We start from the raw sequence: 24,760 nt of genomic DNA, 5'->3' as shown, positions 1-24,760 counted from the left end.
TTTGAAGCAATGAGCAAATGCTTTATCCACAAGGCGACCCTTCCCTCAATCCCTTTGAAGAAACAGAAGCTGACAAGTCTTGTTGTTAATGTGTTTACCTTTCATACACAATAACTGGGTGGGTGAATAAAATGAGTAAATAGAACAAATAAATGAATTAATCACGTTTGAAAAAAACAAGCCGCAATAATATCTTCTGATTGCTTTTTACTCTGAAACAGCATGGTTATACAGCTAATTTTCACATGCAATGGCGTGAAATTAATTCAGCTCAAACACTCATTCTAATTAATTTCCCATGCTCGGGGAATTGGATGACACATATGTGTATATATCAGAGTCATGATTATCACCATGGGGATATATACACCAGGATGTCAGTTTTTCAAACCCTACGAGCGTACTGTACTTGATGAACTTTGATGATCGAGTGATACCACTAATTCCAGGCCTTCATTGTGAAAGACTGCAACCGACTGCAGAATTATTGGTTTTGTTTAATGAAGGCATGTTGAGCAAGAAAACACTGCTTCAGGCTAAAACATGGCAAACTTCCCTGATGTAGCGCATTGATTCAACATGCCAATGATAATTAAAAGCTATTAGTGATTGATATTGGTGAAAGGAATTACAGGTTTGCATAGTAACTTGGAATTGTCATTTCAGCTTTCAAAGACAACTGAATTTAGCTTATCAAATATTTGTTTTGAGACTTCACATGCATTGGCCAAATACTGTATTCAACATGCTAGGTGTCCTGTGACAAGAAGCATCCCCTACCTCTCATTTGTGTCACTGGTTTATCAAATAGAGAATCTCCCCAGAGTGTCGTTTGATATCAAAGTATCAACAAGAGTTGATAAAAGTGGAAAAAGTCTGAGGCTTGCCGAGAAGTTTTACCTCTTTTAAGGACGATTGTTAAACTAGCAGTTTAATGTTTGTCCTTATACACAAACAAAGTTAATGCCAGAATTGTCCCCATGGCACAATGATCTGGAAAAGGTCTCTGTGGACCCCTCACCCCCTGAAGACTGGTGAAATGGTATAACTTTTAACACATGTAAATCCCATGGAGACTTGGGAACAGTGCTAAGAACAGCCATACAATACAAGACAAGACATTTGAACCAAGTTCCATCTAAGATTTACTATTTCAGTATTACGTAAATGTCAATGTTATATGTGTCTTCAAAATAACAGGCTGATGCTTGTATGCTGCTTTACATGATGCACCCTTGAATGGATATTGACATTTTCACAAAAGACAAATGTATTCTATCTCTGAACATAAATAAACATTGACCGTCTTTCCACAGCAGGATCATGAAATACCAAGGTAATAATTATCTGTGAATGTCAGACTTTCTGAATTATTGATTTTCCATTTATAAAATAGTAATTCACTCAGTACAAAACTAAAACTGCCAATGTGATCCTTCAACCCTAACTGAAAATGTGCCCCTAAAGTCGATGTGACTTCCACTTGATGTGCGAGCTGATGTCATCCTCAGGTTGTTGTGACCTTCAGTTAATGTGACCTCCAAGTCCATGTGACCTCGAGTCAATGTGATCTCAAGATCCTCAGGTCCATGTGACCTCCAGCTGTGACCTCGAGTTAATGTGATCTCAAGACCCTCAGGTCCATGTGACCTCCAGCTGTGACCTCGAATCGATGTGATCTCAAGACCCTCAGGTCCATGTGACCTCCAGCTGTGACCTCAAGTCAATGTGATCTCAAGATCCTCAGATCCATGTGACTTCTAGCTTAAGTGACCTAGAGTCAATGTGATCTCAAGACCCTCAGGTCCATGTGACCTCCAGCTGTGACCTCAAGTCAATGTGATCTCAAGATCCTCAGATCCATGTGACTTCTAGCTGAAGTGACCTCGAGTCAATGTGATTCTCAACACCCTCAGGTCCATGTGACTTCCAGTTGACGTGACCTTATGACGTTAAGACCTAAAGACCCTCAGGTCCATGTGACCTCAAGGTGATGTGACCTTGACTTGACGTGATCTCAAGACCCTCAGGTCCATGTGACCTCCAGGTGATGTGACCTTGACTTGACGTAATCTCAAAACCTCCAGGTCCATGTGACCTCCAGGTGACGTGACCTTGACTTGACGTGATCTCAAGACCCCCAGGTCCATGTGACCTCCAGGTGATGTGACCTTGACTTGACGTAATCTCAAAACCTCGTGGTCCATGTGACCTCCAGGTGACGTGACCTTGACTTGACGTGATCTCAAGACCTCCAGGTCCATGTGACCTTCACACTGTTAATGTTTACCTCCAGTCAGTGGGTGCCCACAACAATGTTACTCTGGTCAAGGTTACATTAAACAATCAGGTTAGAGAACTAACTCAAGAGAAGTTGAAGTACTCACCCTAAACTGCTCCAAGTATTCGTTACAAAGTTCCTCATTTTCTCGAACTTCCTCTTTCGCAGTCTCGTCCGCAAGTCGGACGAAGCTGTGTTCCATGCCCTGAAGCCAGGCGATGAACTCCTCCATGGACGTGTCGAACTGCTGCAGGGAGTTGTGGTTGTCCTGGAGGGCCTTCCAGTTATTGGTCAGTCTGAAACACAATCAAGGTTTCAAATTATTCGTATATTAACAGACCTGTGAAGATTCAGGGGTAGAATAGGTCTTAAGCAACCCATGCTTGCTGTAAAAGGCGACAAACAGTACAAACAGAAGCCTGAGATAAACAATACCTCAGAAAAGAGGGCTTTCCTCCAAATAGTGCCTATTTCCAATCCAGGTCTTTGAGTGACTTGGAACATTAATTGTTTCCTTGTTATTAGACCGCCTCTACTGGATAGGGTGTTTGCCATGAGAGCTGAATGTCAGTGGTTTGAACCCTGACTGCGTCAAGCAAAAAGACATTAAACAATGGAACTTGTTACCCTGATGGGACGGGTCGGGTGTAAGTGGGATACAAATAAATCCATGGTATCTCAGTGGGCTAGTACTATAAAACCAGCATTAGTCTAGTACAAGTAGTCCCACACACACACACACACACACACACACACACACACACACACACACACACCCACACACACACACACATACCTGTCACTATATAAGTGAAAAAATCTTGAACACTACGTAAAACCCCATTTCACCTCAGAGTCACAAACCGTTAGATTGACTGTCGGACTGACACAACATTTCTGTACAAAAAAAAGGGAATTTATGGGATTTGAATGACACTTGTCCGAGCCAAGTCTCCCTTAACAACAACCATCCTGTTACCACACTTTGGACAATGGCAATGTTCTCCAAGACAGGGGTCGGACAACATACTCTACATCCTAATATCAGACATTCATTAATTTTAATCCATATGCATAAGTTAATATCATGACATGAATATTTAATGCAAATTAACTCCTGCATATAGGATGTCAAACCCTGGGGAGTCCTCCACAGTTTATTCCAAGGGTTCTAAAGTCAATTCTCATTTCATGGTGGCTATGTTAATGTCCAACCCTGGGATTGTTGGATGCTTATCAATATTTGATTGCCAGAAGTCACACAACTTCTTCAATACCACCAGCAACAATTCAAGTCCACAAACCTTTTAAACATCCAGAGTTACCCCCCTTGTGTCATCACAACTAAATTAATATCAGTTTAGAGCAAAACACTGCATTGCAAGACAAATTTATTCTACTTGTAATCAACGCTATTCACTAACAAGCGATTGAGTCATGTTTATTTTATTACAACAGGCAATTTGATGAGTGAATTTACAATCATCATCATGCAACATTGACAGGCCAGTGAGTTTTTGGTACACTTTTCACCATCAATAACACTTTCAATACTTTCAGCAAGCATACATTATTTAATTGTTAGGCAAGGTTTTGTGTGACAGGGCTATGGAGGTAAGGCTAACAATACAGTTTGTTTGTTGTTTAAAACAGCACTCAGAAATATTCCAGCCATAACCCAGGAAGGTAAGGCCTAGTTCTTCCCTGGGAAGGTTAAGCCCAGTTCTTCCCCTGGGAAGGTTAGGCGGAGTTCTTCCCTGGGAAGGTTGGGCAAAATTCTTCCCTGGGAAGGTTGGGCCAAGTTCTTCCCTAGGGAAGGTTAGGCCCAGTTCTTCCCCGGGAAGGTTAGGCCCAGTTCTTCCCTGGGAAGGTTAGGCGGAGTTCTTCCCTGGGAAGGTTGGGCAAAATTCTTCCCTGGGAAGGTTGGGCCAAGTTCTTCCCTGGGAAGGTTAGACCCAGTTCTTCCCTGGTAAGGCTAGGCCCAGTTCTTCCCTGGGAAGGTTAGGCCCAGCTCTTCCCTGGTAAGGTTAGGCCCAGTTCTTCCCCGGGAAGGTTGGGCCAAGTTCTTCCCTAGGGAAGGTTAGGCCCAGTTCTTCCCCGGGAAGGTTAGGCCAAGTTCTTCCCTAGGGAAGGTTAGGCCCAGTTCTTCCCTGGTAAGGTTAGGCCCAGTTCTTCCCTGGGAAGGTTAGGCCCAGTTCTTCCCTGGGAAGGTTAAGCCCAGTTCTTCCCCGGGAAGGTTAGGCCAAGTTCTTCCCCAGGAAGGTTAGGCCCAGTTCTTCCCCGGGACGGTTAGGCCTAGTTCTTCCCTGGGAAGCTTATGCCTAGTTCTTCCCTGGGAAGGTTAGGCCAAGTTTCTATAATACAAAAAACGGCCTTAGTCCAGACCAGTACAAATAGCAGCAATACACAAACATACATGTGTATGCATGTCGATATATAAGTTAAAATAATGTACATTTAAAAAACTATTTTTTCCCAAACACTTTTCCCATAGAATAATTATATAATGAACCCATTTGACAATCATTAGGTATATATTTAATCAAACAATATTTCTTTTGAAACTGAGAAAGGAAAATGCTGAGAAATGGATTTGGTTATGTCGTTAAGCTTCTGACTATATTTCAACATTTTCCCATACAATGTGTGCCTTTTTAGCTGAACAAAATTAAATCTTTTTCTCGCTTACATAACTAATGACAAATGTTTGCTGACAATCAATGACTTTCAGAACGAACATTGCAATCCATCAATTACAAGAAATTGGCTTGTAAAACGAACTGTACAGAAAACACCTCTCACATGCACATCCATCACCGTCCGTCTTGAAACTGATGAAAAATGCATCCATAGTCAAACAAGTGCCGATACTGAGAGCAGTGATATTTTCTTGCAAGGAACATCATTTGCTGCACTTAATTCTGTGAACTCCATTCAGGTGCCCACAAAGATGCAATACATAGCTCCAAGACAACTAATCCCTGGGTCTGTCTCAATATCCGCTGTCATGCTTCCTGTCATGACAGCCGTGGAGGTGACCTTGTTGTCTGTGGGTGCAAGGTGGCATGTGTTCGGTCACTCTGATGTGTTCGGTCACTCTGATGTGTTCGGTCACTCTGATGTGTTCGGTCACTCTGATGTGTTCGGTCACTCTGATGTGTTCGGTCACTCAGATGTGTCCACACATAAACAACAAGCTAGGCTCGATTTGGGAGGCTGGACATGAGACTTGCTACCACTGAGGTATGACGACATGTTTCATCGTCAAAGTGCTTGGTCAAAGTGGTATCCATTTGATTTCTACACTTTTCCAATAGAATAATTAAAAAATAACACATTTGACAATCATTTGAGATCTATTTATATTCATGGAATTTATGGGAATTGAGTGACACTTGTCCGAGCCAAGTCTCCCTTAACAACAACCATCCTGTTACCACCCTTTGGACAATGGCATTGCTCTCCAAGACAGCTGCTGGCGAACATACACTACATCTTAATATTTACATTTAGGAATAACGCTAGCATGAAATGAATACCACAGGTCAAGTTTAATCCATATGCATAATTTGATCAATATCAAGACATAAATATCTAATGCAAATTAACTCCTGCACATAGGATGTCAAACCCTGGGGAGTCCTCCACAGTTTCTTCCAAAGGGTTCCGGTATGCATATGCTTTGGTCACTCCAGGACAACACACATGAACAACAAGTCAGGCTAGATGTGAAAGGCGAGATGTGAGAGGTTGGACATGAAACTTGCTATCATCGAGGTGTGACAACATGTTTCATCATAAAAGTGCTTGGTCAAAGTGGTATGCATTCTCCTAATACAATGTTATTGTCACCTTTCAGGAATAGAATGCAAAATTGGTTCTTACCCAGGTGATATTATCAACATATTTACGATGTTACATACCTACCCCACATCCACTGATGTCTGCTAGTGGCCACACCACCTCCCTCCCACACAGTCCATCTATCCTCTACCCCACACACCTACCCCACATCCACTGACGTCTGCTAGTGACCACACCACCTTCCTCCAACACAGTCCATTTACCCTCTTCTCCACATACCTACACCACATCCACTGACGTCTGCTAGGGGCCACACCACCGCCCTCCAACACAGTCCATTTACCCTCTTCTCCACACACCTACTCCACATCCACTGACGTCTGCTAGTGACCACACCACCTTCCTCCAACACAGTCCATATACCCTCTTCTCCACACACCTACTCCACATCCACTGACGTCTGCTAGTGACCACACCACCTTCCTCCAACACAGTCCATATACCCTCTTCTCCACACACCTACCCCACATCCACTGACGTCTGCTAGTGACCACACCACCTCCCTCCAACACAGTCCATTTACCCTCTTCTCCACATACCTACACCACATCCACTGACGTCTGCTAGGGGCCACACCACCTCCCTCCAACACAGTCCATCTACCCTCTTCTCCACACACCTACCCCACACACCTACCCAACATGCACTGATGTCTGCTAGTGACCACACCACCTCCCTTCAACACAGTCCATCTATCCTCTACCCCACACACCTACACCACATCCACTGACGTCTGCTAGTGACTACACCACCGCCCTCCTACACAGTCCATCTACCCACTTCTCAACATACCTACACCACATTCACTGATGTCTGCTAGTGACCACACCACCTCCCTCCAACACAGTCCATCTACCCTCTTCTCCACACACCTACCCCACACACCTACCCAACATCCACTGATGTCTGCTAGTGACCACACCACCTCCCTTCAACACAGTCCATCTATCCTCTACCCCACACACCTACACCACATCCACTGACGTCTGCTAGTGACTACACCACCGCCCTCCTACACAGTCCATCTACCCACTTCTCAACATACCTACACCACATTCACTGATGTCTGCTAGGGGCCACACCACCTCCCTTCAACACAGTCCATCTATCCTCTACCCCACACACCTACACCACATCCACTGACGTCTGCTAGTGACTACACCACCGCCCTCCTACACAGTCCATCTACCCACTTCTCAACATACCTACACCACATTCACTGATGTCTGCTAGGGGCCACACCACCTCCCTTCAACACAGTCCATCTATCCTCTACCCCACATACCTACTCCACATACCTACCCCACATCCACTGACGTCTGCTAGTGACCACACCACCGCCCTCCTACACAGTCCATCTATCCTCTACCCCACATACCTACTCCACATACCTACCCCACATCCACTGACGTCTGCTAGTGACCACACCACCTCCCTTTGACACAGTCCATATACCCTCTTCTCCACACACCTACCCTACATCCACTGACGTCTGCTAGTGGCCACACCACCTTCCTTCAACACAGTCCATCTACCCTCTACCCCACACACCTACCCAACATCCACTGGCGTCTGCTAGTGGCCACACCACCTCCCTCCAACACAGTCCATCTATCCTCTACCCCACATACCTACCCCACATACCTACTCCACATACCTACCCCACATCCACTGACGTCTGCTAGTGACCAAACCACCTCCCTTTGACACAGTCCATATACCCTCTTCTCCACACACCTACCCTACATCCACTGACGTCTGCTAGTGGCCACACCACCTTCCTTCAACACAGTCCATCTACCCTCTACCCCACACACCTACCCAACATCCACTGGCGTCTGCTAGTGGCCACACCACCTCCCTCCAACACAGTCCATCTATCCTCTACCCCACATACCTACCCCACATACCTACTCCACATACCTACCCCACATCCACTGACGTCTGCTAGTGACCAAACCACCTCCCTTTGACACAGTCCATATACCCTCTTCTCCACACACCTACCCTACATCCACTGACGTCTGCTAGTGGCAACTCCTCACTCCCATATCTCCAATGTGCATGTTCTATCTCACTGTGCACTGCCAAATTGTGCATCCGACCTTGGGCTGATCTCTCACTATATCTAAAGCCCACAAATTAGCTGTATGACGACAGGATGAGCATCACATCGCGAAACACACTCCACCTCCCATTTTGTGCGGGAACTTTGGAGCGCAGAGTTCGTCTCTACACACTGGAGCAAGTCAGGTTGTATCATCATGTTTGATACTGATATACACTGTATTCAAACATGCTAAAACCCTCATGCTACAAGGAAATCCTGTTTCAAAAGGCAGAAGCGATAAGGTATGTTACCCAGACCATTCTGTTCACTCATTATAATAATGAAAAGTACAGAACGAGGGTCCCATGAAGCTAATTCACCAAGAAGTATACAGATCTAAGATACCGTAGAGTAGATCCATAAGCATCATAGGAAAACATACTCCCTCTGTTCAGCCTTGGAACACCAAACACCACATATGACATTTCTGCCAGGGCTGCCTTGAACCTAGACTGACATCTAGTCCCAGAAATAAAATTATCTTAAATATAAATATATAAATATATTTACATAAAAATTTAATAAAATCCAAAAGGAGGCAAGGACAATTCTTAATTTTATTTTTTCATTTCCTGGAGTTGAGGCAATCTAGACTTGACCAATCGTTCTAGTCTTGAGTTGGACTCCTTTTTTCATTTATTTTCTAGGGTCTGGGACACAGTCTACCTTCAACCTACCTGGCTTGGATGTACATGCATGTGGGGTCGTGTTGACCTTACGCACGTGCGTGGCATGTCGCCGAGTCGGCATGTTATTACAGCTGACCCTGGAGAATATTGCACAATGTTTCCATGCCCAGGGAAGATGTGGCCTCAGCAAGTGTTTGTTGTAGCTAGTGGTTTGGAATGCATATGTCACTGGTGAATGAAGACCACCATAGTATGCTAGATACCATATTTCCTCTATTAGATGCCAGCCTCTAATAGAAGCCAGGTCAATTGTTCAGTGAAAAAAATAGACGCCAGGTCGATCAATTGATACAATAAATTATCCCTTTTAGTGAAATGGGGGTATTAATAGAAGCCGGACCTCCAATAGACGCCGGGCCTCTAATTGACGCCAGGTCAGAGGCTTGTCCGAAATAAATAGAAGCCCAGGCATCTAATAGAGGAAATACGGTACTCTTCATCACTGAGATAAATGTGTCTTATAAGAAACGCCATGAATAACTGAAAAACTGCTGAGGCCATGTTAATCAATATTCACTCACTAACTCTCTCAAGAAATATACTACTCAAAACAAGTTAAAGAACATCCACAATTGGAAGGCTGTGTGTTGCAATTCCAACCAGTCATGCCAGATTAACTATAGTTGTATGGAAATAATGGGGTATACATCAAGTTTATTACTAAACATTGTGTTTATTCATGTTGGTATTTCTAAACCATATTTCAAGTATGTTTTGATTTAATGTCTGTTGGTAATGGGGATTAAACTGGCCGGAGACTTGTCTACATCAATAGTGGGGAATAAATCTGCTAAGATTATATTTGGTTTGACACTATGTAATATCACGTAGTGAGTATGGTTTTACGAATCTCAACTGATATCCCAGTTAAAACATGGCAAGGGGCAGGGGTAGGGTCAGGGTCAGGGTCAGGGTCAGGGTCAGGGTCAGGGTCAATGGGTGTCACACATTGTGCCCATTTGCAGAATCAAACCTGGGTGCTCCATAGTTTGTAACCACAACTACCTTACCGCTTCTATTTCTGTACAAATAATGATGCCAAGGCATTAACAATTTTCAACTGTTCTGCCCATGAAAATCCTAATAAGTGCAAGACTATCTGTTCCACCACTGCCACCACCACCGCCACCAAGGGTGTGCGGTATTACCGGTACACCAGTATATTGTGGTGCAAATCTTCAGCAATACGTATTGCGATACATTTGTAAATGTAGCAATATATTAGGGCAAATATAAATAAGTATATTTATGTGTTCCTAATCGATATGGAGATGGAAAATAGTATCTTTCTGATACAACTTGCCTCCGACGATCTTTTTATCCATTAGCGTGTACACATCGCGACTATCAAGCTCCTCACAGCGACAGCCCGTTCGGGGAGCTCTGTGTACCAAGAGTATAACAAAGGTGTCACGTGTTCGGATGGAGCTTGCGCTACCATGTGACTGTATTATCTCCCTTGATCGTTGCTGGGATACAAAATGGCAGATGATTTTGACATCGTCCCAAATAAGGGACACTGACTGATGATATCTGGCATTAATACAGGGTATAACTCTGATTAACTCATGAAAAGGTAAATTGGCAATATATTGCAATCCGTATTGCAATACAGGTTAAAGTATGGCAATATATTGCAATACCAAATCCAGGTCAATACACAGCTCTAACCACTACCACCACCATTGGTGTGATGATGATACTGATGATGTTTATTTTGATGGTTTTGTTGACAATAACTTGTACAAGCACAATTAAGTTAAAAAAACAAGTTCCCCATATCCCACTGATGCAAGTGACCAGAATCATCCTGTGTTGCCTCGCTCACAACCCTTCTCCTTACCTGTTGAAATATTAATGAATAGATTGGAAAGTGTCCGTCAGTGAGCCTACACAACTGCGAAACAAACTCTGCAATCTGTGAAATCCATTCAACTTCAATATCCTACAAAAACAGCCTATCAAAGACAACTTGCCACAACAGACTGAACACAGGGAACTCAACAAACTGGATAATATCTCACCTTCATCGCAACGTTTGTGAAAAAAATCTCAGCAACCTTTTAAACCTGATCATCCTGCTTCACAAATGTGATGTTTTGAAATTCATCTGATTTAGGATTCAGTGAGAGATAATGTTAAACCATAATGGACTTGTGTGGTGCTGCTGCCCTTCATTCATCTCCTTCCACTCCATCACGCCTTAATGAAAGGATATGTGGCCTCTTTACAGCTGGTGAGTCAGTGCATTGTAACACTGCACTAGCCAATACTCTAGAACCAATACTCCAGCCATGGTGAGACTCTAGCACCAATACTCCAGCCATGGTGAGACTCTAGCACCAATACTCCAGCCATGGTGAGACTCTAGCACCAATACTCCAGCCATTGTGAGACTCTAGCACCAATACTCCAGCCATGGTGAGACTATAGCATCAATACTCCAACCATGGTGAGACTCTAGCACCAATACTCCAGCCATGGTGTGACTCTAGCACCAATACTCCAGTCATGGTGTGACTCTAGCACCAATACTCCAGCCATGGTATGACTCTAGCACCAATACTCCAGTCATGGTGTGGCTCTAGCATCAATGCTCCAGTCATGGTGTGACTCTAGCACCAATACTCCAGGAATGGTGTGACTCTAGCATCAATACTCTAGCCATGGTGAGACTCTAGCACCAATACTCCAGCCATGGTGTGACTCTAGCACCAATACTCCAGTCATGGTGTAACTCTAGCACCAATACTCCAGCCATGGTGAGACTCTAGAACCAATACTCCAGTCATGGTGTGACTCTAGCACCAATACTCCAGTCATGGTGTGACTCTAGCACCAATACTCCAGCCATGGTGTGACTCTAGCACCAATACTCTAGCCATGGTATGACTCTAGCACCAATACTCCAGTCATGGTGTGGCTCTAGCATCAATGCTCCAGTCATGGTGTGACTCTAGCACCAATACTCCAGGCATGTTGTGACTCTAGCACCAATACTCCAGTCATGGTGAGACTCTAGCACCAATACTCCAGCCATGGTGTGACTCTAGCACCAATACTCCAGTCATGGTGTAACTCTAGCACCAATACTCCAGCCATGGTGAGACTCTAGCACCAATACTCCAGTCATGGTGTGACTCTAGCACCAATACTCCAGTCATGGTGTGACTCTAGCACCAATACTCCAGCCATGGTGTGACTCTAGCACCAATACTCCAGGAATGGTGTGACTCTAGCACCAATACTCCAGGCATGTTGTGACTAAGAAACCAAGTTGGGCCAGACAGACCAGTGGTTGACAGCAAGAGCACCACACCATGTTGCTGATCCTTCTACAATCAGCCCAGTCTCAAGTTGTAACCATCCAATCCTTAGAGGTGTCATTGATTGGAAAATTTAGTCTAGATATATTGACTCAAATGTATCACGATATATCGTAATACTGATTAAAAATAAAATCAATTATTCTTCTCACTGTCCATCTTAACCATAGTAATCTCAATAAATCTAAATGTTGCTCTGGCAGTAAATTATCAATTTAGGATCAATATTATTAAATTTGTATCGATACAGTATCAACATTTAACAATGTATCTATACATTGATATTGTGATATACAATGACATCTCTACCAATTCTCATTAGTCAACTCTTTCAACAGACATATGTACTGAGGACCTATTTTGACCAGGAATAATCACTGGATTGCCGAATTCTAAAAGAAGGTGAGGTGAAATGGGGTTTAACGTTGCGTCCAAGATTATTGCACTTATATAGCGACGTGCAGGTACGTGTGTGTGTGTGTTTGGCTGCTTGTACTAGTCCGGACTGATGCCGATTTATAGTGCTAGCTCACTGACATACCATGCCGCAGTTTAACATGAATACCCCACTCAAACACAGTATACTGACTCCGAGCCGACCAGTCCTTGTTTTAGCCCCTTAATGATGAGCGCCAGACAGGGTAACAACAAGTACAATCTTTTAACGTCTTTTGGTATGACACGGTCATGGGTCGAACCACGGGCCTTCCGCTCTCCGTGCGGACGCTCTACCACTAGACCACGGAGGCGGTCTCCATGACAAGTGATTGAAACAACAACCTCAGCAGAATTTACAATTAAATCGGGGTTAGACACGTCCGTTCATCTATTAAATCGGGGTTAGACACGTCCGTTCATCTGAGACTAGTGAACATCCAGAGGAACTAGTTGTTTTCTTCCTTAATTAGTTATTTTACATAAACCACTAGTCCGAAATCAGCTGCAGACTTGTTGGATGTAACCAGAAGATTGTAATTACTCATCTAGGCAATATTCAATATATTACCATACAGTGAGACATGATTAATCCATGCACCTTTCCATCTGCCAAGATTAACCAATATATATATTAACCGTCTGCTGACAATGGCATTGCAGGAAGGAGGTGGCACCACAACAGAATGCATCCATGCATTCTGGAACAATAATGAAACTACAGATCCAACATTTCTTGACCATCAACCCATCCCGCAAAAGAAGTATACAAAGTACAAAGAGAATTCTGACAGATCATAACCCATTGTCATAACTTTCCAAACTTCTGAAGAAGTTTCCTGATGAAACAATCCTAGTCTTGAACGGATTCAAATGTAACCAGACAACCTTGAAATTAAACTTTTGACAACGCCAATCATTCCTGGGACAATGTAATGAAGAGGAAAGTCAGGTGAACCAACTCCCACGTTGGACTTCATGAGACAGCGAGTTTTGGGCTGCTGTCAGTAACATTCTGCACACATTTCATTTTGTCATCCCTCAGGAAATTTGTTTGGCATTATACAGGCCAATTCATTCACTAATTCGTTTGATCCTAAAAGTGTTTACCACAGTTCAAGACATGACTGTGACCTTAGCTCTGACAAGATCTTCAGTCTTGTGGAAGGAGCACGGACTGAGACCTAAGTTGAAATTGGTAAAACTACACTTGAGTACTTTTCACTTTGCATTTCAACATTTCAACAAAAGAAGTGTGAGAGATAAACACAGCATGAACCTTTCTCATTCACTGACCTAGGTCTGACATGAACAGAAATAGGGGTTGTCTCCCTTAGCAGTGCCAGGATCTGCTGGTTTGGGTTAAATCCCAAATTTGACTGTATCATGATCCTTGGCAGGGAATACTTTCAAAGTGGTGTTGAACCCAACTCACTCACTCACTTTGAGGTTGTGGTATCTTCGGGGGCATGACAAAGAAAACATCAATAATAACTTGCCTACTTGTAAAAAAACATCAAATATGAAACATGAATCTCATAAATATGCAAAAACTATGCTCATATTGTAATAATAGATAACATTTACCTGTTTAAGAGTGTAGACCATCGATTGGTCAGTCTCTCCAACTGAAGACGAACCTGTCTTGTGTCATCTTGATTGTAGTCGTCGATTAATTTTTCCGCCAATCGTTTGAGATTGTCGACAGTATCCTGTCGCTGGTTCACCTCTTCCTGCAGCTTCTGTAAGCCATGAAACAGTAATCTTGAAACTGGCCCTGAATAATTGATACACCGGCTTCTACTGTCATCATGTCGGAGGCAGAGGAAAACTATTACTACAGCGTTATCACCTTCTGACATTCCTGACAATCAAATCTTTACGCTGACAATCATTAATAAGCTGCACAATTGCTTACAAGATTTGTATGCAATTTTCGTTCTTGCAGAAAACAACCAATACCTGAGGATTTGAAAGATTTAGAACATCATTCCAAAAAAAGTGCCACGGCACTGTAGCTCACTTGGAAATGTAGTCAACAGTTATAAATGTAAACAGTTAACAAAGGAAACTGAGAACAAATCAATATTACATTTAATATGTTATTTAAATTGAATTGATTTTTTTCTTCAAATTTTCAACACTTGACATGCAATATTAATACAGAATTCTTTGATACAAAATGTGAATGCATGCAAAAGTTTGAAATGTGGAATATACAAAAATTAGTTTTTTTTATATAAATTGATTTATTGGCACTGATTATATGAATTGAATTATTGTTGTGTTTTCAAATTTGGAATGTGGATAACAATTACTATTTAATGTGGAATCAAAGAATATTAGATTTTTATGCTGTATTTAAAATAAAGGATTTACTTTCTACATATAAACAAAATAGACAAATTCATAAACTTTGCTACCTTGTGCTCCTTCAATAGTCTGTCAACATCGTTCGGAGACTGGGGTCTGATTGGACGAGCATCCAGCTCCTCCTCGATCTGTGACAGCCATCGTTCAAACTCGGCATACAGCTCGTCAAACTGTCTGCACTCCAGGAGCATATCATCGAGCAGGTTCTTACGTCTATTGACATTCCGGAAGGCCTCGTCCCAGTGCTCGCGGAGTTTCTTAGCTGTCAAATATAGAAATAACATGGAACAATTTTAAACAAAATCATAATCATGAAGCACATTTCAAACACAATAATTCTGGCATTGATTTAAATCTTTCAAATTGATTTTAAAATTATTTTCTAATTTTCCTCTCCAATTCAAAGATTCATAATTTTTTTAAGTTGATTATTTTTTCCATTCACAGAAGCCATGTCATAATCATGAAGCACTTTTCAAACAAAATAATTATGGCATTGATTTAAATATTTCAAATTGATCTTAAGTCTACTTTGTAATTTCCCTCTCCAATTCATAGATTCATCATTTTTTAAACTTTATTTGTTTTTTTCCACTGACGGAAGCCATGTCAGTTTAAAATATAATCAATATCTGGTTGCTTCGCGGATGCAGACCACCAATCATGGCATTACATTGTGGGCTATCACCATCATCGTACATCATTTCATCAAAAAGAGGAGTTTGTCACCAGGTTCACTGAGAGCTTGTCATTGTTTCAAGATAATATGTCAACAAGTGTGACAGCTGTAAAAATCACATGGTTGGAAAGTGTTGCCTTTTAATCTTTAAAGCAGACTCAGAGTAATTAGGACTTGGGTGTAGATGGATGGTCACTGGAGAAATTCCAGAGGGGACTATTTCACAACCAAGTATTTTTGTAAAAGGCTAAAATGGCTTTTGAGTGTGTGTGCGTGCGTGCGTGCGTGCGTGCGTGCGTGCGTTGCACTCAGCAATTCCAGTTAATAATCAAGTTTGAACCAGACAAACCCGTGACTGATATTGTGAACAACAATCCACGTCATCAGGGAACAATGACACACAATCAAGCAAGTCACTGAGTCTGGCCACCCAATCTATTAAGTTGCCTCTTACGACCAGCATAGATTGCTGGGGACCAATTCTACTTGGATGTAACTCTGCTTTGAACAGTATTCACAAGGAATATTACAGTGGAAAGCCTTCTTTTCAGTTTCTGAAGCAAATCTTGGATCTGATCCCATGAGCATGGGACTGGCATGGCCAAGGGAAACAGCTCCCCACAGAGTTATGTCCCTTGGTCCACAGTAAAAGAAAATGGCGTCTGAACTTTGGCAGCTTTTCAAGTTTCACATCTAAGCCCTATTCAGTCATATGACAGTGATGGTAAAATAATATGCTTCAGACATTATTACAATGTCAAGAATCAAACTGAGTCTTTGGTGTGATGAGAAACCCGACTATGCTTGACGTAAAAGGAGACTAACGGGATCAGACGGTCAGACTCGCTGACTTGGTTGATGCATGTCATCCATCCCAATTGCGTGGATCGATGCTCATGATATTAATCACTGGATTGTCTGGTCCAGACTCGATTATTTACAGACCGCCGTCATATAGCTGGAATATTGTTGAGTGCGGCGTAAAACAACAAACCAACCAAAACCAACTTCAACCACTGGCCTATAATGCTTTGCTCTCATTTCATACTACGTGGATATATGTTCACACAAAGTGCCTGACACATATCTGCCAACAAAGTGATCGCATCACTACCACTGTTGTAAGACAAATAACACAAACTTTAAATGGTAATGACCCACACTGACAATCTTCCAACCCTCTCCCAACTAACAACGACCACCAACGCTGGTGCATCCTCAAGCTGTTCAGCTTGCTATCCAGACAGGTAATCACCACATTACACAGGAGCTGTCAGCTTTAAACTATACTGAACTAAATCAACATCTTAAATAGACCATCCTAAATACCTCACAAGGTTAATGATTTCTAAAACTGGTTATTCTGTGTAGGTTATACGACATCTTCTGTAGAAGGAATAACTCAATTTGAGCTGACATCATGGATTATTTTGAGAAAGTCTTCAAGGTGAAGATAATGCACAATATCACAATCCTACTTTTGTGAAACCCTGCACCCATTTTATTGAAACATCTTGAACAGCAACCAATCGATACCTATTGAGGTTTGTGTGGATAAATATCCATCCACGTTCAACAAAACTAATTCACAAAACAAACCCATTTCTAAATGACACAACATGCATCAATGCTCAACATCGCTAATTCACGAAACTAAACCCATTTCTAAATGAAACAAAATGAAAAGCTCATCATCACTAATTCACAAAACTAAACCCATTCCTAAATGAGAATTCTTAACAGAAGAAACCCTGACATCAATAAAATCTTGATACTGAGATCCACCCAAATGCTGAAAGAATTTTATCATTGCTGAGGTCCACACAAACTCCATCAAAGACACCTGACATGAAATCACTGACCTTTCAAAGATAAAGACTGTTGTGCTCACTCAATACCTTATAAGCTGACCATTAAAAAAAACAGGACATTATTTGAGCTGACATCTGAAGTCCATGAAGAAAGTTTCCAGTAATTAGCATCCTGGGGCAAGCTATGTTTTTTAAACAAACAACACATCCAGATCAGTGTTAATTTCAAAGCAAAGGTCAACGATAACCAGCAGTGATAACAGCCATCTAACGCATTGAACATAATCACAGATTATGACATGTTCTTCAGGGATTAGCTGACAAAGGAGATGCAAGGTTGTAGATTCAGGACGTTTTTTGTCATCGATGATAATGCGGTAACCGTAATGCTGACATGTTATAGTTTTGACATTCCATAAAATAATTTGAGTATGGGCTGAGTGAATGTATGTGACCTTTGCTGGTGCTGTAGGGACAGCAGTGTGGTTGGCAGTGTGGTTATATCACAGACATCAGTGTGAGAACAATGCTGAATGTCAGTTTTTTAATATATGACACCCATGAGGGTGAGGCAGAACGGGTCCCCTGAACCCAATTCTTGTCTCCCCATGAGGATTTAGGGGGAGAACGGGTCCCCTGCATCCCATGCTTGTCTTTCCATGAGGATTCTGGGGCAGAAAAAGGTCCCTTGCATCCCATGCTTGTCTTTCCATGAGGATTCTGGGGCAGAAAAAGGTCCCTTGCATCCCATGCTTGTCTCCCCATGAGGATTCTGGGGCAGAAAAAGGTCCCTTGCATCCCATGCTTGTCTTTCCATGAGGATTCTGGGGCAGAAAAAGGTCCCTTGCATCCCATGCTTGTCTCCCCATGAGGATTCTGGGGCAGAATAGGTCCCTTGCATCCCATGCTTGTCTCCCCATGAGGATTCTGGGGCAGAATAGGTCCCTTGCATCCCATGCTTGTCTCCCCATGAGGATTTCGGGGCGGAATAGGTTCCTTGCATCCCATGCTTGTCTTTCCATGAGGATTTCGGGGCGGAATAGGTTCCTTGCATCCCATGCTTGTCTCCCCATGAGGATTTCGGGGCGGAATAGGTCCCTTGCATCCAATGCTTGTCTTTCCATGAGGATTTCGGGGCAGAATAGGTCCCTTGCATCCCATGCTTGTCTCCCCATGAGGATTTCGGGGCGGAATAGGTCCCTTGCATCCAATGCTTGTCTTTCCATGAGGATTTCGGGGCAGAATAGGTCCCTTGCATCCCATGCTTGTCTTTCCATGAGGATTTCAGGGCGGAATAGGTCCCCTGCACCCCATACTTGGTGTAAGGGCCCACAAATGAGGATTGGTTGGTCAAAGTAAGTGTCTGATTCTGTGTTGAGACCAGGGGTCCGGAAACCGTCATATGCGCCGGACATGTCCGATTGGGAATCTCAAATGTCCGGTCTAAAATATTGCTTACCGGACATTTAAATTTTTCTGTCCGGACATTCTTAAATTTTGACCGGACATGATCAACAGTTAGGACTGAGCAATTTCTGTCTGCAGTTGTAACACAATGAAGATTATCTACACTGACAAGCTTTGTTTGTTTTGATTGCTGTAAATACATCGTACCTAGAATGATAGTCCAATCGGTCAATCACTGTAATAGGCAATAAACTGAGTTGACACTGATTAATCGAGGATTTATTACTGAGAACATCTTGTTGATTTGAGTAAAATGTGTTTACAACTGTACATAAATACCTTGCATCATCGATGTACCTCATTATCCTCACAATGCTACGATACGTAACCTCAGTCAAGAAGCGAAAGCGTGACGACAGCCAGTCGACCGATGCAGATCAGTCGAGCGGATCTGCCAAACCCTCAAAGTCTGAATGATCATTTTGTAAGTCGTGGCTAACGACTTTCACTTGGTTGACATACAACGAGGATTTGCAGATTTTATTGTTTTCAGTAGCTAGTCGTATATTGAATCTTGATTGACCGCCATTTTGCTTTCTCGGACGATCGATATCAAATTTTTTTATGGTCACTAATTAAGTACAGATGAAAAAGTATTCAAATAACTACTGCTATCAACGATAGTTTAGGATTTATGATTATATTATCTGTCTTGTTTTTAAATAATCTTTAGTTTAAAAAACAACAACTTTTCCCGTGAGGTCACGTGATAACCAAATATGGGATAATAGTCTCGATCCAAATGTTACAACGCGTACACTTGAGCAGACTCATGAATATTAATTAGACCGTTCACAACGTTGACAGATCGTTATTATAACAGAAACAAACGTATGTTTTCCATATATATCTAAAATGATATTATTTGTTATTAATTGTCCGGTGAATTAAACAATTTAAATTGAAACAATTCATAATTCATCATATTATGAATACGTAACAACTTGTAATTTGTGTGTAAAAAGTCGTACTAAAACACGCTGTTTGAAGGGGGCGTGGCATAAATGTAAATGTCCGATTGGGATTTTAAATTTTCCGGACCCCTGGTTGAGACTGTAACATGGTGTAACATTCACCATGTGGGGATTAGAACCCTTGACCTTGAAGTGATGAGCAAACGCTTTACCAGCTGGGCCATGCTACTGCCCTCCAACAGAACAAGAACTGAAGCATATTTTTCAGAAGATTTCTTCTTGATGTATGTTATTAATTTTTTGTCTTTTAATCTTACAGACGTGATTTGAGTTCTGTTACAAACTGACACGCAAAACACTTCAATTTCTTCATTGCTCATATCGAAATCGTAGCAAGATTTGTAGAGTGGCAAAAAGTTCTTATATATTCTAAAGAAAAGTCAATGAAAAATAACTTAAATGTTTTGCCAATTCCTATTTCTGTGGAACATATTATTAATCATACTGACAAAAAATCACCAAAAAATTAAATTTTCTGAAAATGTTACAAGGAGAAAATGCACACTTAATCTGTGAACAGAGTTACTTCAGACCAGACAAGAAGCAATCATCCCGATATCCTCCGTGGTTTAGGAACCTCAATTTGTAGCAATTTTTAAAATGTGCCACCAGTTCTATCTCACTATCCCAGCAAATGATTATGGAAAATGACTGCACCAATTATTCTCTAAACTGCATAGTTCCTGTTGCAATATTTTTCGCATCGTGAAACCACATTTTTCCCCCTACTCCTGCATCTTTGAATGCATCATTTTAACGAAAATGGCCTCAATTTAGAGGCACTCAAAATTCCACCCTCCAGCCCCAATTATGTGTAGAAATCCTTGACAGCTTTAACCGTTTCTAAATGTAGGAAAACGTTTGTGTAGACAAAGCAGTGCCGGGGACCAGTGCGTTACCTCTAATGCCATGCTGGAACTGTAACCCTTTAACTGTCAGGTGCTTACACTACTGTAACCTTTTAACTGTCACTGTCACTGCCAAGCTAAAACTTTTACCCTCCAACTATCATGTGTCTTAATGCTGTAACCCTGTAACTGTCAGGTGTCTCAATGCTGTAACCCTGTAACTGTCAGGTGTCTCAATGCTGTAACCCTGTAACTGTCAGGTGTCTCAATGCTGTAATCCTGTAACTGTCAGGTGTCTCAATGCTGTAATCCTGTAACTGTCAGGTGTCTTAATGCTTTAACTCTGTAACTGTTGGGCGTCTTAATGCTGTCACCCTGTAACTGTCAGGTGTCTTAATACTGTAACCCTGTAACTGTCAGGTGTCTTAATGCTTTAACTCTGTAACTGTCATGTGTCTTAATGCTGTAACCCTGTAACTGTCAGGTGTCTTAATGCTGTAACCCTGTAACTGTCAGGTGTCTTAATGCTGTAACCTTGTAACTGTCAGCTGACTTAAAGCTGTAACCCTTTAACAGTCATGTGTGTTAATGCTGTAACCCTGTAACTGTCAGGTGTCTTAGAGTGAGTGAGTGAGTGAGTGAGAGCGATGTCTCTGAGCCTGCCCACCCAATCAGCCCTGCCCCCAAGCCTGTCCATGCCAAGTCACAACTGCAAGCCTGGCCACCAGATCCCGTTCTATACCAGAACCTACCTCTCTCTCGGAGCATCTGGCGGTCGTTCTCGCTGTTGGTCTGCCTCTGCAGCTGGTCAGCGGTACTCAGGACACTGTCCAGCTGGGCCCTACGGGTCTCCATGTCCTGCAGGATCGCCTGCAACACACAACACACAAGCTCACACACCATACAGGGCGCTTCTACAAGACAACGAAAAAAAACAAAACGTAAAAAACAACAAATTCTCTCAAAAATATTTAACTCTCTACACTGCAGTGAATTGGGTTTAACTGTCACCTAGTGAGTGAATGTTGTTTTACGCACCAGTTCAACAGTATTCAGCTAAACCAGTGTGGCCGGACAATATATAGTCTGAAGCCGGCAAACCAGTGGTCGACTGCACGAACAATAATCCATGTGGTCGGAACATGATGACAAAGTCAGCCAGGTCACTGAAACTACACACCATATCTGAGTCAGCTCTTACACAAGACGCAGCGCTGAGGACTGAATCTGCAAGACTCCACACAGGGTCATGTATGCCTTCAAGCTCCTTGCTCTGTGCTCTGACAGAATGATCACACACTTTCAAACACCAGAATTCTGTAGTAAACTCAGCACTGTCCATTTCCATAAGTAAACAGACTCTTGTTCAGATTTGGTTGGTTGACTGGTTGTTTAACACTGTGCTCAGCAATATTCCAGCTATGTGACATCGGTCTGTAAATAATCGAGTCTAGACCAGACAATCCAGTGATTGAATCATGATCATCAATCCATGCAATTGGAATCGATGACATGCATCAACAAAGTCAGCGAGCCTGACCACCCGATCCCGTTATTCGCCATTTACGACAAGCATAGTCGCCTTTTACAGCAAGTATGGGTTGCTGAAGACCTATTCTACCCGGGATCTTCGAAGGTCTCTTGATCAGAGATAGCCTGCAAGCTGTCATAAACATTTCGACTTCCTCACAAATACAATGAGCAAACGCAGAGATTTTCAAAAGGTAACGTGCCGGTAGTGAAACACTGTTGAGAATTCAGAATGAAAAGTGAGCTGAACATCTAGACAGATAATATCCTGGGCAGGCAAAGAATCAATATATACAATGACAAACAAACACACTTCATGATCTACTCAAGTTACATACTTGCCAAATTTAACACCATCATTTCAACTCACACTTTTTTTCTTAATGCCACCCCGTATCAACAAAGAATTAATGTCGTCTCTTAAGTGATAATATTGCTCAGTAGACACTAAATAAAATATATTGTGTAACATGCACATAGCAAAGGAGTTAATCTCTGGTTTTACTCACTCTCCCAAAAAGAATGAGAAGAAAAAACTCCTTTCAGTTATCAATTCTTGAATAAAAGGCAGTTTAACTTTCTTAAAACTAATGTTGGAGAGAAATTATGGCTTTTTGGTGGAACAATCTAATCAACGGAATGCTTGGTCTTCTTCTTAACTCACATAAATTCATCCAAATCTGCTATTTAATTCAAGTCACAGAGAGGGGAAGTTTATTGAGTGTTTGTTGAAGAAATATGTTCATGAGGCGCAAGACAAATGGTAATAGTTCAAGTTGCTCCTAAAGTTCCTAAATGATTTGCAATTGACCATCCAAAATATCAATTACTCCAGCACAGTCTCTTCTTGAAGGTGAGGTGAGGTGAGGTGAGGTGAGGTGAGGTGAAATGGGGTTTAACGTTGCGTCCAAGATTATTGCACTTATATAGCGACGTGCATGTACGAGTGAGTGAGTGAGTGAGTTTTAACACCCCTTAGAACAGTATTTCAGTTATATCAAGGCATGTCACCGTAATGTGCCAGAAGTGATGCAGGTCTGACATTTCCCACTAAAGTGACACCCACAAGCGTGGGTATGGTGCTGACAAACCTTGAAACCGAGATTTGAACCCATGATCATAATTTTCTGGTGTGCCCAAGGGATGCAACTCTGCACAGAGAATTACAGTGCCTTAGATGGCTTGGCCACCCTCAGCTTTGAATGTTTGGGAAGGGTTTGATGGTATTCATAAATGATCAACTCTCTGTATTGTAGTTATGATGCCGTATAGGTCTGTAGACTTACTCTACTTAGAACTACTCAGGTAGAATTACTCTATGTGAATGAGTGAGTTTGGTTTAACGCTGCATTTAACAGTATTCCAGTTATATTGCGGCATGCGAGAGGAAAGGTCTCAGATGTTTACCACTTCGGTGAAACCCACGAGCACGGGTATGGTGCTGACAAACCGAGAAACATAATCGGGGCGAACCAGGATTCGAACCCACAATCATAGGTTTCTGGCGTGTCCAAGGGACGCAGCTCTGCAGAGTGAATCGCGGCGCCTTAGATGACTTGGCCACCTGTGCCCCCTACTCTATGTAGAATTATCTGTGATATATCGTTGATGCTCTTATACAAAACTGAGATCATTTAGAATTGTTTTAGCCTTATTTCTCTGGATATAGTCATCATATACTAACTTTGATTCAAAATTCAAAATCACATTAAAAATAATAAGAAAACATTAATAATATTCTATCCATCATATTAAGACAGTAAACCCAATTAAAACGCTAATAAAGAAATTACATTGAAAATATTTGGGATATTTGTACATACATGAATATGATATATTTTTCATGCATACATCCACTGTATTTAACACGAGAACACACATTCAACACACAAACGACATCATGTGTAGCACCAATAATCATAGTACTTACAAATAGTGCCAAGGTACTGTTGCTCACCCAGTATATTCAGAGTAAGCGGAATGTTATGTCAAAGGAGATCTCTAGTCAGCAAGTAAGGCAAGTGGGGCTGTGTAATGTGGTTGGGTTGATGTAGGATAGAATAATCTCCAAGTAAAGTATTCAGCAACCCATGCTTGCCCTGAAAGGCGACTATGCTTGTCATATGAGGCGACCAACGGGATCGGATGATGCATGTCCCAATTGCATGGGTCGATGCGCATGATGTCAATCACTGGATTGTCCGGTCCAGACTTGATTATTTACAGACCGCCGTCATATAGCCTGAATATTGATAATTGCGGCGTTAAACAACAAACAAACAAAAAGCTAATTCCTTGACCTCTCAATTCTTTTAAAATGTCATTTCTCAATATGATTTTATTACTACAAATAATAGAAAACACACTGAAATT

General features: G+C 42.0%; 1 protein-coding gene across 6 annotated transcripts in view; it reads right to left on the bottom strand.

Moving 5' to 3' along the window:
* The window catches only part of LOC139473657 (dystrophin-like), a 452,560-nt gene that overhangs the window by 147,959 nt on the left and 279,841 nt on the right, over nt 1-24,760 (bottom strand). For all 6 annotated transcript variants that reach the window (XM_071256342.1, XM_071256341.1, XM_071256343.1 and 3 more), the window contains 4 exons: nt 21,610-21,727; nt 15,129-15,340; nt 14,293-14,447; nt 2,388-2,577 (listed from right to left, as the gene is read on the bottom strand). In XM_071256342.1, coding sequence (XP_071112443.1) covers nt 2,388-2,577; nt 14,293-14,447; nt 15,129-15,340; nt 21,610-21,727 — 675 coding nt within the window. The remainder of the gene's footprint in view (nt 1-2,387; nt 2,578-14,292; nt 14,448-15,128; nt 15,341-21,609; nt 21,728-24,760) is intronic.

This window comes from Haliotis cracherodii, unplaced genomic scaffold (genome assembly GCF_022045235.1).
Source record: "Haliotis cracherodii isolate W230 unplaced genomic scaffold, xgHalCrac1.p SCAF_3, whole genome shotgun sequence".
Taxonomy (NCBI): Eukaryota; Metazoa; Mollusca; class Gastropoda; order Lepetellida; family Haliotidae; genus Haliotis; species Haliotis cracherodii.
The sequence above is the reverse complement of the archived record's forward strand: the minus strand, read 5'-3'. Positions and strand labels throughout refer to the sequence as shown.